At 51.2% G+C, this 15,254-nt stretch overlaps 1 protein-coding gene across 1 annotated transcript; it reads right to left on the reverse strand.

The window, feature by feature from the left end:
- Positions 1-4,643: 4,643 nt before the first annotated feature.
- On the reverse strand, positions 4,644-11,913 carry Tafa3 (TAFA chemokine like family member 3). The gene is made up of 7 exons (XM_036191301.1): positions 11,563-11,913; positions 10,429-10,486; positions 8,869-8,936; positions 8,638-8,753; positions 7,659-7,808; positions 6,676-6,800; positions 4,644-4,974 (listed from the first exon to the last, which is right to left on the reverse strand). Exons 4-7 carry the CDS (start codon positions 8,750-8,752, stop codon positions 4,963-4,965), a joined length of 402 nt encoding a protein of 133 aa, XP_036047194.1. The 5' UTR covers position 8,753; positions 8,869-8,936; positions 10,429-10,486; positions 11,563-11,913; the 3' UTR covers positions 4,644-4,962.
- Positions 11,914-15,254: the final 3,341 nt, after the last annotated feature.

The raw sequence follows: 15,254 nt of genomic DNA on the forward strand, positions 1-15,254 counted from the left end.
GTAGAAATCTGGGACAGTCTCCCCAAGAGTTCACTTCTGCTCTCAGGAGCTTAGCAAGCTCTACTGTGTGTGTTGACTCATGCATCTGACTAGAAGGAACTGCTGGGAATGCCCATCTTAAGGATTTCAGGACTAAATATCATTTACCTGAGGTTTTGAAGGCAAGAGGATTGCCGTGAGTTTATGGTCAGCCTGGGCTACATAGTAAGATCCTGTCTTTAAAAAATAAACAGAATAAGCAGGTCGGTGGTGGCACATGCCTTTAATCCCAGCACTCGGGAGGCAGAGGCAGGTGGATCTCTGAGTTTGAGGCCAGCCTGGTTTATAGAGTGAGTTCCAGGACATCCAGGGCTACACAGAGAAACCCTGTCTTGGAAAACAACAACAAAACAAAAAACAAATCAGTAACAACAAACGAACAAATCAGAGTTGTACTGTCTGCCAGTCTGTGCGTAGGAAGGACTGGGATGCTTGGGGGCAGGCATTGTGTGACAGCAAGAGCAATTTTGATGGTAATGACTTTGACGGTGTTCAGAAGGATAAAAGGAATCTATGTCTTCAAGAGTGGTTTGAAAAGGAGTTCTCTGGTCCTCTGCATGCTCAGCCCACACATCTACTCCAAACACATTACAGCCACATGAGTCCAGTAGCTGCTGGGCCTGTGCCCACCCCACACTCACACTTGGTGACAAATCACAGCCCAAGGACTGACTTCAAGAGCCAGTTTAGCTACTCACACTGGGAGAAAATGGAAAGAAACCTTCCCCATCTCAGCCACACAGGTGGAGTGGGAATGTACACTGTGTACTGGGCTGTGTACAGCCAGTGTGCCCTGGTCCAGCCACTTGCCTCATTAGTCAGTGTTGAGGCTGAGCTAGTTTCTATGCATTCTGAGTATCATCCTTGCTTGAGGGCATGAAGATGCTAAAATCCACAGACATAGAAATGCCAGCCACACACATGCATGCACAATCTCATCTTTATACAAGGATGCTTGTGCAGTTCTCTTCCTGAAGTTCAAAAATAGTAGTTACATGAACTTGGAAAAGAACAACTGAACTGATGTGGGCTGTGATGTGTCCGAGAGGTGTCCACCTGCCCTGAGTCTTTCTCTTAGACTGTCTTAGGCTTTAGGTCTGCAGTTTTGTTGCTGTGAGACATCACAAGAGGCACTGGAAAGGATTTAAGGGGGCACAGGCACAGGGTCAAAGGGAAAAAACAAAGCTGCGCAAATACAGGAATCAAATGCAGCTGTCAGTTTCTAGATTGTGAGTGTACATATTCAGAAGGCTACAGTAAACTACATTGCAGAGACTGGCAAAAAGTTCCCACAGACTTATTTTCATTTTGAGAGTCATGTGGTCTCTTCACGATGATTCACATATGCTGTCAGAGCACAAAGATAATCATAGCCAATAATAAGCAAATAAGCATAGCATATGTTTCAATAAAATTTTATTTGCAATAAAAAAATGTAGCCCATGTGATTTAGTTTGCACAGGACATAAAGAACCTGGGATTGCCAAGATGGCTTCACAGTCCTGCAAGGTTTTCCATTCTTTTTCTATTGTTGTTTTTCTTCTGACAGGGTCTCTGTGTAGTCCAGACTGGCCTCTATCTTGTCATCCTCCTGCTCCAGCTTCCTAAGCGCTGGTGCTGTGGTATGCACCACCATACCCAGTTTGCCAAGGACTGCCAGGGCTCCATGCTGCCTCCTCCAGAAAGGATGAAGGTCAGTTCTTCTCCATGTGGCATCAGTCTTGTCCAATTTTGTCCTGTGGTTCAAAGTTCTGAAGTGGCGATGTTCACCCTGTCCCCTTTCTTCCTTCTGTGTGTGTTCTCTACGTTTCCCATTCTCCTTGCCTGTTCCTTGCCCTCACAGCATCGGGCGATTCTAAACGAGACTCTCACACCCATCATCCTGTCTTTCTTCCAAGTTCTCATTTGTTCTGGGGTACAAAATGGCATCCACAACAGTGGAAAGAAATCTGTGCCACGTGCTGCATCACTGGGCAGGACAGGCCATCAGCTTGCTGTGTGACTGTGGGCAAATGACTTACCCTTTGGAACCACTCTCTCCTCGGCTGGCAAATGAAAGTGTTGGCTGACTGGATTCTAAAACCCCTTGCAACTATGGTTCTGTGATTTTAGGGAACTACAGTCTCAAAGCTGTGGAGCTGTCTGGGGTCGATAACCAGGATGTCACTCCCAGTCTCCAATGAAACTTCCAGGGGGCCAGCAGAAAGCAGTCACATGATTTATAGTTGTCAACTTTCCTAAGGCCTGCATAGTGTAGGGGATGGAGGTTCCCACAGACTTCAGAGGATATGAAATGCCCCCACCAAGGAGGGAGACAAATGACTCCAGAAACCCCATGCTCCAAGGAAATCCATTTATTTCTAGCCTGTCATTTGGATAGCTACAAGACACAGGCAGGGTTGGACTCAGTTGGACACACAATTTAGGGAGCTGGAGTTGGTGGGGGGCTGGTCACTTTCTCTTCTTTGCCAGACCTTCTTATGTGGTGCTCTCCTGGCCATATACAGACACCCCCTCAGAGTTCACCCAATAAACTCATGGCCAGGTCAGGAGGGAGGCTGGGAGGACTTCAGTTGGGGGCCAGGGGAGGTACAGAAATGGGACACTGAGGCAGGTGGGGGCTGGTGGAGGCTGGCAGCTCTCCAGTTTGTGAGGCATCATTTCCATGTTTTTCCCTTCAACCCCAGCTCATGTGGATGACACAGCTGGTATGTGTGTGTGTGTGTGGGGGGTTCTGAAGCAAGACTGTGACAGTGTCCAGGAAGGAGGGGAGAGGGAGCCCACCTCCCCTTCCGGCGTTCTGTCACTGAGCTCCACAGCAGCCTGCAGAACCTATATTCTGGCCTCCAGGAAAGCGGGCTTTTATAGTCTGGCTCCGCTAAAGCTGTCTCATTTGTAACCTAAATAATTCACTCACCATCTCTCTCCGAACATTGGGAGAAAAACAAAGCCAGCCTAGCGCTGTGCTCAGGTTTCCATGGCACAAAGGGCAAGCCAGGAGGCTGGGAGGCCATCCCAGGCCTTCAACTGTCCCCTGGGAGCGGTGACAAACACCTGAAATAGGTCCCAATGTGTTTCTTCCATCCTAGAGCTAAAGATGGCATCCGCAGTTCTGAAATGTTTTCAAAACAAAATGAAACAAAGAATATGTCACGGAGACGTAATATGGTCTGCAGAACATAGACTATTCACTTTCTTGCTCTTTTCAGAAAATATTTGCCAACCCCAGCATCTATCCTCCGACCTCCACTCTTCAGTGTGGAAAGAGGCCATGACAGCCTTTGACCTCTCCATGGGCCCCTGGCCTGTGGCCCTGCTGTATTCAGAGACTGTTAAAGGTGTCCCTTTTGAAGTTAACATTACTGCTCATCTCATATAGTAAAAACAAGAGCATGTCCTGAGGTGGGGTGATATCAGAGTCTTAGCAAATGCTTAGGGAGACAGGGGAAGCTGAGGCTCCATCCTCAGCTATCACTGATCTGCCTTCTCAGGATCGGGCATCATCCAGGCTGCTCATAACACACCCCACTCCCTAACTAAGGCCTTGGTGATGAGAGGAAGCCCCCATGCTACTCCCACACCATCTAGGAGGCCAGCCTGATTGTAAAGAACTTCAGCTTTGGATTGTACTCTGGCCTGACTCTCTGTCTTCCAGGTACCCATGTAGGGAGATGCCTGAAGTTCTCAGCAGAGAAGGGTCAGAGGGGCAACGAACGGGATGCCAGCTCCAGTGGGATGCCAGCTCCAGTGGGATGCCAGCTCCAGTGGGATAGATGCCAGCTCCAGTGGGATGCCTGCTCCAGTGCAGTGCCAGCTCCAGTGGGATGGCAGCTCCAGTGGGATGCCAGCTCCAATGAGATGCCAGCTTCCGTGTGCCAGCTGCAACTGGGCTGAGTGACCTCTGGGCTGTCATGGGGACTGCTTGGATTTGGGGGACTGAGAAGTGGCTCCACTCTGCAGTGGGTGGGGATTCTGGATTATTTTGGATGGGAGAGCAGTGGCCTCAATCAAAGTCCCAGTGATCAAAATCCCACCTCCCAAGAAACATGTTGCTGCTCTCCAGTGTTTGCAGGGTCCTGCTCTCTAGATAAAATTACCATTAAGACATACCCTGGAATCTCCGCAACTATGGTTTGGAAGCCCAAGCTGTGAGATCTTGGGAAAACCATCTCATCTCTCTGTGACTCAGTTTTCTCATCCATTAAAAGAAGAAAACAAAACAAAACAAAACAAAACAAACAAAACAAAAAAGCACCTGAAGTTCAGGTGGGGGTGATCCCGAGGACCTGTCCATCCCACAGACAGCAAAGGGTGTGAGCCTCATACCCTGCCTCTGCAGAGCTGGGCTGAAGAGATGTTAGGGTTCATCTCTACTTTCCAGCACTGTCCAAAAGAGATCCCACTGGCTTGGCATCAGGGGACAGCATCTCCTTTAACATCTTCGCATCTTTCTGGGGATGCAGGACTGATGGGAAGGTACTGATATGACGTCATGACCTTGCATCCTGTGATCATGATCAGGGGATAGCTGAAGATCTATGAGACTCTCACCCACCCATCCCCACCACACCCACAGCAGGTAGCTCAGAGGCCATGGTGCCACACACTTTAAACTGTTTAAATCGTCTGCCATCTACTCCCTGGCTTGACAAGATATTCCCTAAGGACAGGATTATACGTGTTGACCTTTGTTCGTAGGAGAGCACAGGTCTCTAAGTATGTGGCTGAAGATCCAAGCATTTCTGCTAAGCAGCATGACTAACAGGGCCCTGGCAAATCTGATGTTGCATTTGGCGTGGGACACATGGGACTCCATGTCTGGGGGAGTGAGTCCTCATATCTGCTGGCTGGTGACCAGAAGCCATTCTTCAGTCCGGAGCTCAGTCAAGGCTGTTCTTTCTGCCTAAGTCTTGACCCTGTGAGTTATCGTGTGACCTAGAAAGCAAGTGGTCGGGTAGAAGAAGGTTAGAAAAGGCCACTGTAGGCAGCCAGAGAGCCCGGGTCATGCAAGTCAGTTAGAGTCTGCTGCTAGTCTCCTAGAGCCTTCCGAGCGGGACGTGGTGGCCTGCTGCTGGCATCAGTCAGACAAGCCTCACCACTGTTTGCTTCTGAGTCACTACACAAATTGCAAAGGCCGTAATCTACCTTTTAGGCCACAAACCTTACCCTGTAACAGTATGGCAGATGTCCCAAGCTCTGTGATGGATCTCACTTTGCAAGTCTTGATAAACATTTTCAGAATGTCTGTCTTCCTTTGCTGCCTACAGACAGGCTGCCCAGCCTTCCTGCCTTCCTCCCTCTCTCCCTCCCTCCCTCCCTTCCTTCTTTCTTCTTTCTTTTTTTTAAATCAATTAAAAAATCCTTTTTTAGTGTGAGTGCTCTATCTGCATGTACGACTTTATTCCAGAAGAGGGCATCATATTCAACTTTACTGATGGTTGTGAAACACTATGTGGTTGCTAGGAATTGAACTCAGGAACTGTGGGAAGAGCAGCCAGTGCTCTTACCCACTGAGTCATCTCTCCAGCCCCCATTCCTTTTTTTTTTTTTTTTTTTTTTTAAGTTTTGTGTGTATGGGTGTTGTATCTGCATGAATGTCTGTGCACCACATGTGTTCCTGGTGCCTTAGGAGGCTACAAAAGGGTACTGGATCCTTTAGGACTGAGTTATAGACAGTTGTGAACTGCCATATGTGGGTGCTGGGAATTGAACCTGTGTCCTCTACAAAAGCAAGAAGCATTCTTAACCACTGAGCCATCTCTGCAGCCCCCAAACAGTTTCTTGCTGTAGCTAGCTACCAGTGTTGTGCATTCTATGAAAACCCCCAATTTTCCTAGAACCCTAGAAACTGTTTGCTAGCCTTCTTACTGTGCATGGTGGGGTCTGGGGGTGGAGACACTGCCTTGGCTTGTCACTTGTTTGCACAGATGATGACGACAGTGACATGCAACTAATTAGCCAAGGCACACATGGAACCGCTAAAGAGTCTAATAAAATTTTAATTGCCCCTTGTTCTGTGGGGCAGGCAGCAAGCCACGGTAATAATCTTGGTGCTGTCACTGAGGAGAGATCAATCTCACTACAGGAGGGCAGGTAGGAATGGCAGGGAGTTAATGGCTGTGGTGTGAGGGACTGGGTACAGTCTGGGGTAGAAGGGGTAGGCAGAGTAGTTACTGTTTCTGGAATTCAGATATTAGGAGAAATTCCTCCCTGGATGACCTAGGTAATTTTCCTAGTTCTCCACTCCCCCCCTCCTTAGGCTTTGTTGTTGTTTTGGAGGCAGGTATCATGCAGTCCAGGCTAGCTTTGAACTCCTGATCTTCCTGTTGAGTACTAGGATTACAGATGTGTGCCACTATGCCCTGCTCCACCCTGATTTTTTAGTGGTAAACCCATGCTAAGCGAAGAGGAGAAAACCAAGATAGGCAGAACATGAGTTTTGCCTGCCAGGGCAAACCACATCCTTAGCAGCAGTGCCTAGAGCGGAGGCAGCCTCAGGAGGACTGTCTGGGGTGCATTCCTACAGTTCACATGCCCACCTTACAGTACTGCCATCCCGGCCCTCCAGGGCTCGGCCCCTGTGCTTCCCCAGGTGAAGGGGAACAGGATGGGAGGACGAAGCATCCAACTCAATACCTTGGTGGTTTTGACCTTGTGTCCACTGCTGCAGCTCCACCCGGACAGGTCCGGGAGCACTTTACACTCCTCCCCGAGCAGGCAGGGCTCCATCTGACACCACCACTTCTGCAGGACGATGGAGGCTGTGGGGCAGGAGGCAGGTGTGGCTCTAAGCTCTGGGAGCACAGCCCCGACCACACTGGTCTGTGAATGAGGTGTACTGCCTTCCCACATACCTAGGGCTTTGCTCGCTACCTCTCCCTTCTCTTCCCCCTAGCCTGGGCTGTCCAAGGAGGCAACACCGTACTTAGACTGAGGCCTGGGGGCTATCCCGAGCAACTTCATTACTGCATCACACCGAAAGGGGAAGAGGACATCAAGCTAGGAGGCAGGTGAAGCTGACTCTGGGCAGCTGTTCCTAGCACAGAGGTACCGTCCTCAGTGCTCTCCTTAGTGGATATGAACTGATATCCAAACCACATCCAGGAGTGCATCACTGGCGTGCAACTCGTGAGCGTGAGCATGGTGATATGGATGCCGCCAGAGCGTGAGAACACAAGGGTGGGCAGAAAGGAGGGAAAGTGGATGTGTGATGGGAGGGATCACGTGTGTCCACAGGAGAAGGCAAAGGTGGGTTGAGAAAAGAGTGGACTTGTAGAAGAGGGACCTCTCTGGAGGAGTGTGTGGGCGGCGGAATTAGTGTGAGGGAATGCAACCCTGTGTGTATGGACCAGGTGGCCGGTGTGTGTGTGTGTGTGTGTGTGTGTGTGTGTGTGTGTGTGTGTGGCCTGTAACAAGAGCTGCCTTCCTTTATGACATAGGGCAGGTCATGTCTGCCCTCTCCTCCAAGACGATTCTCCATCACTTGAGACTGATAAGCTAAGTCTTGAGATGACTATGAAACCAGATCCCAGCAGATGGCAAGGCCTAGACAGACTTTCTTATCTCTGCTCTGGGCCTCCTTACCCACCTGGCTGCCCAGGGCCTGGCCATTCACTCACCATCCACGCAGGAGGGCTTTGCCCTTGTCGTACCGGCCACCTGGCCAGAAAGGCAGGAGCATTTGACGGTCTGGGAGCGTTCCTCAATGCGATTCCGGTTGCAGCAGCGATGTGCGGCAATCACCTCACAGGTGCCTTGCTTTACTAGGACTGATTGGCCAGCAGAATCGGATCAGGTGACCCTGGCCTCCAAACCTGCCCTCCTCCCTCCCACCCTGCTGCAGGCCCTCAAGTCCCTCCTCCTTGGCCATGGAAAGGTCGTTTAAGAGATATCCAGTGCTGGGGCTGCAACTCAGTAGCAGTGTTTCCTAGCATAGGGGCAAGGGCTCAGTTCATACCTTCAAAACACACACACACACACACACACACACACACACGCGCGCGCACACACACGCACACGCACACGCACACGCACACGAATGCATGCAGAAAGAGAGGGAGAGAGAGGACAGAGAAGGAGAGAGAGAGAGAGAGAGAGAGAGAGAGAGAGAGAGAGAGAGAAGAGCAGATGAAACCTTCATGTTACCTCCCTACCCCACCCTGCTGAGGCCATGCTCATGACTCTTTGAAAGCTGGAGTTGCACACCGGCCCCCCACCTTCTACTTTCTCAGGGTGAGGGCAAGGGCCCCAGAGCTTACAATGCGTGGGGGAGGATCATCCGCTTACAGAGGCTTTATCCATCCCAGAAGGAAAACCCCAGAATTAGGCCAGGAGACTAGACTTAAGCCTCCACCCGAGGGCCTCTCACTGCAGAACACCTTCCCCCTGGAAAAGATAGTATCAGTGTGTCTACCCAGGCCTTTCTCTCGAGGGCAGCAGAAGAGGAGGACAGCTTCCTGGGTGATGACCAGAGGAGTCACCTCTGCAAATATTGCTCTGCCCCAGAGATTTGCCTGCTTTGTGGGATGGGTTGGAAGCCTGCTAGCTCTCCAGATGTCCTAGAAAACCCCTTCTCTAGTCTCACTGCCTTCCCCAAACCTGCGGCTGTCGGAGGCTGCAAGGAAGCAGAGGCCAGACGTGTCCACAGCCAGGCCAAGCACAGTGCTAGCATCCAGTTGCCTGGGCTCCAGTTGCTCCCGGTCCTCTCACTCATTCTGTGGAGAAAAGTACATACCCTGCTTAGCTCGGGGCAGATGCTTCCTCTGCACTCAGATCCAGTCCCTTCTCTGTGTCGTGCTCTAGAAGCCCAAAAGTTAGCAGGATGCATACCTTGTCTCCAGACAGCTTGCAGCCAGTGATGAGTGATACAGAAGGAGCAGAGAACAGGAAGGCAGAGCCTGGGGAGGAGACATTCAAGAGATTTTGCAGAGTGGGTTAAAGGGCTGTGCCATGGATGAGACAATGATGCTGACTCTCACTTTTTGAGCCCTTGACCCAGACACTTCAAATGTGTGCCCTTGATTATATCCCACTGCCCAAAGGATTGCTATTACCCATTTTACAAATGAAGCTCAAAAAGTTTGGCTATAACCCTAGCAGCCATCAGTAGAGGAGCTGAGTACACTGTGGAGAACCTGAAAATGCAGTTCTCTCCAGATCACTGGGAACACAGAACACAACACAACAAAACCCTAAATCATCCGGGAACTTTGTGACGATGTGTGCGGTAGACTCTAGTGAGAACCCAGTCTTCCAGGGGAGGAAAAAGCAACAAGCAGGAGGTGTATACACCGTGCGTACAAGGCAGGGTGTGTGTGTGTGTGTGTGTGTGTGTGTGTGTGTGTGTGTTACCTAATATGTACACACCAGGTCTGGAGAGTGTACATTTGTTTGCCATGAAGAAGGAAAATTTGTTGCTTTTCTAGAAGAGAAGTAGGACGAAGAACGATTTTTTTTCCACCAGTTTCTTTCTTTTATGTGTTTGAGTTTCAAATCATGGGACTGTAGTAGCGGTGGAATTCAGTCTGAACACAATTTCAATTTTTAAAAGAAAAGAACAAAAGGAAGGAAGGAAGGAAGGCTTTTCCTAGTGGCAGATGTTTGCAATGCTAGCACTTCGGAGAGAGCAGCAGGAAGACCACTGGAAGTTTGAGGCCAGCCTGGTTTACATAGTGAGCTCCAAGCTACGTGGGAAGATCCTATCTCAAACAATCAAAAACAAACAAACAAAAACAAAACACAGGGCTGAGCAGGGTGGCTCAGTGGGAAAGAGGACTTGCTGAGCAAGCACGGGAGTACCAAGACAGATGTAAAAAGCTGGACAATGTAGAAAGATCACTGGCTTGCTGGACAGCCTAGTGAGGGATTCTGTGAAAGACCCTGTCTGAAGGGAGTATGGTGGAGAGCGGTAGAGCAGGAAGCCTCTGTCAGAAGGCTTCCCCTGGCCTTCACGTGGGTGCACACACGCATACACCATGCACACACAGTAAAATAAGTAAAGGAAGGAGGGAAGAAACAAACCTAGGCTAGAAGTTAAACGTCTTGCCTGAGGTTGGCTGGCCTGTGACAGGACCCAGAAGCCTACCCTAGGCTCACCACTCTCCTCCTCCTTTCTCCTGTGAACCCAACAGGGCCTCAGACATCTATACCAGAGGGTGGGTAAGAACCCGAGGGAAACCAGGGAAGCAGAAACGCCGAGAAACTGAGAGACACTAGCCACAGAAGGGGACAAGAAGAGCCCCAGGAAGTCAAGGGTTGGCCTAGACCACTGGCGACTAGGACCTCAGAACAGGTCCCTAAAACCTGCTTTAGCAGTGCCAAAGCAAAGGCTAGCACCCCCTTGGAGGGGATGCTCACTCCTCCACTCCCATCTCTGGCTGCCTCACTTACCGTGCCTGGAGTCTTCAGGTTTCTGTCTGTCCATCAGCTGGTCTCAGACTCATTCCACCTGGATAAGTAGGGAGCAATTTGGAGGTAGTTCAGAATAGAGAGAGACCGGACCCCAGCAGGGGCTAAGAGAAAGCTTGGAAGAGAATAAGGGACCCGGGACCCGGCTGGGCACTAAAGGAAGTCCAGCTTAGGCTGTTCCGGTGGCAAGGGCAGTCATTTCTGTTCTAGGAATCTGACCCTGCTCCCCTGCCCTCCTCCCCCAGACTATGGAAACCTGAGGGGAGGTGACCCTGAGAAGGAGCGGCTGGGTTTTCTTCTTCCTAGGAGCGAAGCAGGGGTGAGGGGACAAGATTCAGTGCTGCCATCCCTCTGGTCTTGGGACAGAGGTAAGGTCAGAGAAGCATGCAGAATCTGCTAGTTTAGTCCTGGAAGAGACCCGGGGGGGGGGGGGGGGGGGAGAGAATCCCGAGGTCTCCAAATTCTCTTCACCTCCACCTCCAACCCGTCATGAGTCTCACTTCCTGGACTCTTCTGGAGCTGGCTTAATTCTGCTACAGTCCTCACAGAGCGCTGGCCTAGCCTAGCCTAGTGGCGCAACAGGTCTCGGCTTCAGTGCACAGTCCAAAGGTGCCTCCATTCTCCCCCAAGGTCCTGTCCTCGCTCCGCCTCCCATGAGAAGTAAAACTGAGGCAAACATACTGGGCTGCTGAGGTCTGGAAAGGCCCAGAGGGGCAATGGGGATGGTGGAGGGGTGGCGCCCATCCGCTGGGGTGGGTCTGCTCTTCCAGCCTGTGTCGGGGACCCTCCTGTTTCTGGCTGAGCTCTCCCCAAATCCCAACCAACTCATGCGTTTCTCCTGGGTACTCCAATGATCAGAGAACTTGGGAGAGATGGGGACTCAGGATCTCTGGCATTCTATTCCCTCTTCAAACGGTGCTGGAGAAGGAGGCTCCTGGGATTTGTTCTTCAGCGCCTACCTCAGTTTTCTAGGGCTGTTTTCCCCAGTCCCCAGTTCAGGCTAAGGTGATGCTGAGGGAGCAGCCTGCATACCAACAAAGGTTCAGTAAGAACCTTCCACCGTGCTCTGCTTGCTCCTGTGCCTTTCCAGCGCCCATTCTTACTCCTGGTACCCACCTGCTCCACAGCAGTGGCCCCGGTTCAACCCTCTGGCCTGAGGTCCTCGATGCCTCTGAGCTTGGGATCTGTCCTCCCAAAGGCAGGTTTCTCCCGGGAGTGGCCAGCTTGGGTGTTGTCTGGTCCCGAGCTCTGTCTGATCGATCAATCGTTATCAAGTTGCTGTGCCCTGAGGAGTGCAGGGCAATGGCTAATTCAGCGTCCTGGTGAGCCCGGCTCTGAGCACCAAGATGCTCTGGGCCTGGACCCCACCAGCCCTGTGGGGTTCTGCCGGGTCCTCCCAAGCTTCCCGCCCTCAGGCTGGGGAGCGCCCAGCCGCTTGGCTGGGAGTTGTCCCCCGCTGCTTCAGCCCTTGCGGGTGCCTCTGCCTCCTTTGAGGAGCGTGGGGCGCTCTGTAGGGAGGCTGGGCACAGCTGGCTCGCAGCGGCCTCTGGTGGCCCAGGGCGAGACCAGGGACAGAAGCCCACGGGCTCTGTTTTCATGGACAATTCTTCTGGGGGGCAATTAGAACAGGTCCCTAAAACCTCCACGAATGTGGCCCCTAGTCCTGTGGTGCAAGGGAGGTAGGTGGTGTTCTGGGGTGGGGGTGGGCGTTGGGGCTGGGAGTAGTCTTATTCTACACCAGCAGTAGACTGTTATTTAAATCTGAGCTCGTTAAGTCTTAAAATTCCGTTTTTTTTTTTTCAGCCCACGTATAGCGGCTCACACCTATAATCCCAGAACTTGGGAGACTGAGGCAGGAGAACTGTCATGAATTCTGGTGCAGCCTGGGCAATAGTGTGAGACCCTGTAAAAAAAACAAAAACAAACAAACAGATGGGGACAGGGGAGAGTGGAGGTTGCTTGCACACGAGGTTGCTTGCAAGTTTGAGGACAGCTTGGTCTATATGGTTTACACAGGGCTCCAGTCAGACCATATCTCAAAATGAAGGAACGAGAGAGAAGGGAGAAAACCCAATCCTTCCAGCACAGAGGTGTTGCCCCTACCCGGGATGACTAGGAGCAGTACCAGAGTGGAGAACCAGACTGGAGGGCTTCAAGGGGCTGGAGAATGGCCCTGTGAACAATGAGTGTGACTCTCATCTGGGGAACCAAATCTGGGGTTCCTAGTGTCTTCATCAGAAGAACGCTAAATAATCCTAATTACAAGATTTTAACAGGTTCACATTTTGGATGCACTAAACACTCGAGGGCAGAGGTGTTTGTGAACCTGTCTCTATGGGAGGGAGGTCTGCGCCTGTTGCAGTCAGGAAGACCTGGGGAGGTGGTAAAGCATAGGGAAGAAAGAGAATAAACTTGGCTCTGGGTCCTGAGCACACAGCCTGGGACAAGGGATGGGGTCTCCTCTCTCTTTCACTTCTACCAATGTGTAGGTGCCAGGGATTGAACCCGGGCCATCAGGCTTGGCACCTTCACTTGCTTACCATGCCCCCCACCCAAGACAAAGTCTCATTATGCAGCCTTGGCTGGCCTTGAACTTGCTGTGCAGCCCAGGCTAGATACTAACTTCTGATCCTCTTGTCTCTGCCTCTGCCTCCTGGTATTACAGATATGTGCTACCATGCCTGACTAAGGAGGCCTGTTCTGAGGATGCTCTGTTTCTCCCCTGGCTCAGGCCTGGTTCTTCTCCTCTGTCACTGAGGAATGTCTTTTGGCTCCCAGGAGAGAACACATCTCATAAATGTTCTTTCCCTTCTCTCCACTGCCCCTCCTCTCACCCTCTACTGTCTCAGGGAGAGGACCTCTAAGCAGGTGTGGGTGAGTCAGAATGGAAGAGGTCCAGGAATATGTGTGTGTGTGGGGGGGAGGGTAGATGGGGGGAGTTCAGAGGTATGAGAACCCTCAAATTTGGTTATGGATGGGAGCCAGAATGGTCCCAGAGTCCAGGGGAGCAAACGACCTCCCTGACCATTATCTGGATTTGGAGTCCAGGGGTCTAAAGGCCCTAGTTCTGTGGCCCACTTTTGCAGCCACACCGTGGATCTGTGAGGAGCAAGGAAGCTGGATGACACTGAGAAGTGATAGGTAAACTGTCCCAGAAACACTGAATAATAAAACCAAAGTTCCTCTTTTCCCTCCAGTCTTTGCTCCCTGCTGACACTATGCCATTTTTCAGACAGTTCGCTTCAGTTTTTCTCTAGCAGGAAGAAAATGCCCATAGTGGCAGTATGCTCTCTGTCCCTGGATGCCTTTGCTGCTGTTTTTGAGTCTGAATTTTTACCAGTGCACCCCAACTCCATCCCGGTGACTTCATTTTTCTCTGTCCTCATCTTTCCCCCCAAAAGCTCAGGCACAATTACAGCAAGTCTGGGTACTTTGTTTGAATGACCACTGTGGAATTTTTTTATTTAGAAGTGGTCAAGAAAGCCTCCCCTTCGGGAGGCACAGGCTATCCCAGAGTATGATCAGGAAGCACCAACTGGGTGCCTACAGGTAGAATTGCAGCTATGAACAGGAAGTCTGTGGTTCCCTCAAGGGCCTTGACTTCTGTTGAACTGTATGTTGGGAGATAAACTGTATGATGGGAACTACTCTCTAATCCCAAGTATAAGGACAGAACTCTTCCGGAGTCAGGACAGTAATCCTCTCCTATAGAAGGCAGAAAAACAGCCCACCTGTGCCGGGTCCAGCCCCATTTTCTAACAGTGGGCTTTCCTGAAGCCCAGACAAGCTTTAAGAGTGGCCTTTGCCTCCCCCTGGCGGTAGCTTAATTTCTCATTAAGCCAGAGAAATTGCTCAGCATCCCCGTTCTGCTTGAAGCATCTGAGAGTGGGAATTTCGGATTCCCAATCTTTCTGTCTCTCTTCCTAATCCAGAAAAACCAGCGTCAGAAACAGGTTCTGCCAGGCGTATGGCTCTGGAAGTGGCTTGTGACTCTTGGGCAGATCTAGTAAAATAACAGGAGACTGTCCACTCCTGCCTCATCTGTAAAATGGGTGTAACCCACCTTGCGGTGTTGGTGTAGTGAGCTAAAGAACAAAACATGCTTAGTAGAGGGCCTAGTGTGCAGCAAGCCCTCAATAATCATATTTATTATGCCGTTAGCTTTACTGACTCGCCAGCAGAAGTCTAAATATGGAGGAACGGTTCTGAGAAAGTGGGGTGGGAGTGACAATCGTTCTCTAGAATGTGAAGGTGACCTTTAGACAGAATAGTGCCTTCAGGAGCCCAAGATTTTGCCCCAGGACCCCGACCCGGGGAGGTCAGCTGCCGGGCTTGATTAGCACAGCAGCCCGCACCAGCGCGCTCTCTCCTCTCCCCCGCTCTCTGTCTCTGTCTCTGTCTCTCTCTCTGTCTCCCTCCCTCGCTCCCTCCTTTCCCCCTCCCCTCTCTCCTCTCTCTCTCTCTTCTCTCGATTCAGCAGCCCCAGCCTGAGGTGTTCTCACACCAAGTGCTTCACACCCAAGCGGATGTTTCGCTCTGAAGTCATCAGCTCCATAACTCCCTATGCTGTGCTGGCCACCCCGAACGGAACGCAATAGGCTGCCTCGCCCACCCCGTCACAATGGGTAAATTCTAACGGATTGAGTCTAGCGGATGTCTAACCTACAGAACGACTGAAATGTTTCCTTCTCTCCGCTTCCTCCCCACAACAGACCCTTCTTCCCCTGTGACACTCTGGGGGAACAATGTCGGGATGCCGATAAGACGCAGGGAGCTGGTGGGGCAGTTCCCGCAGGGCGTAGAGCCTG

The sequence above is a fragment of the Onychomys torridus genome, chromosome 6 (genome assembly GCF_903995425.1).
Source record: "Onychomys torridus chromosome 6, mOncTor1.1, whole genome shotgun sequence".
Lineage (NCBI taxonomy): Eukaryota > Metazoa > Chordata > Mammalia > Rodentia > Cricetidae > Onychomys > Onychomys torridus.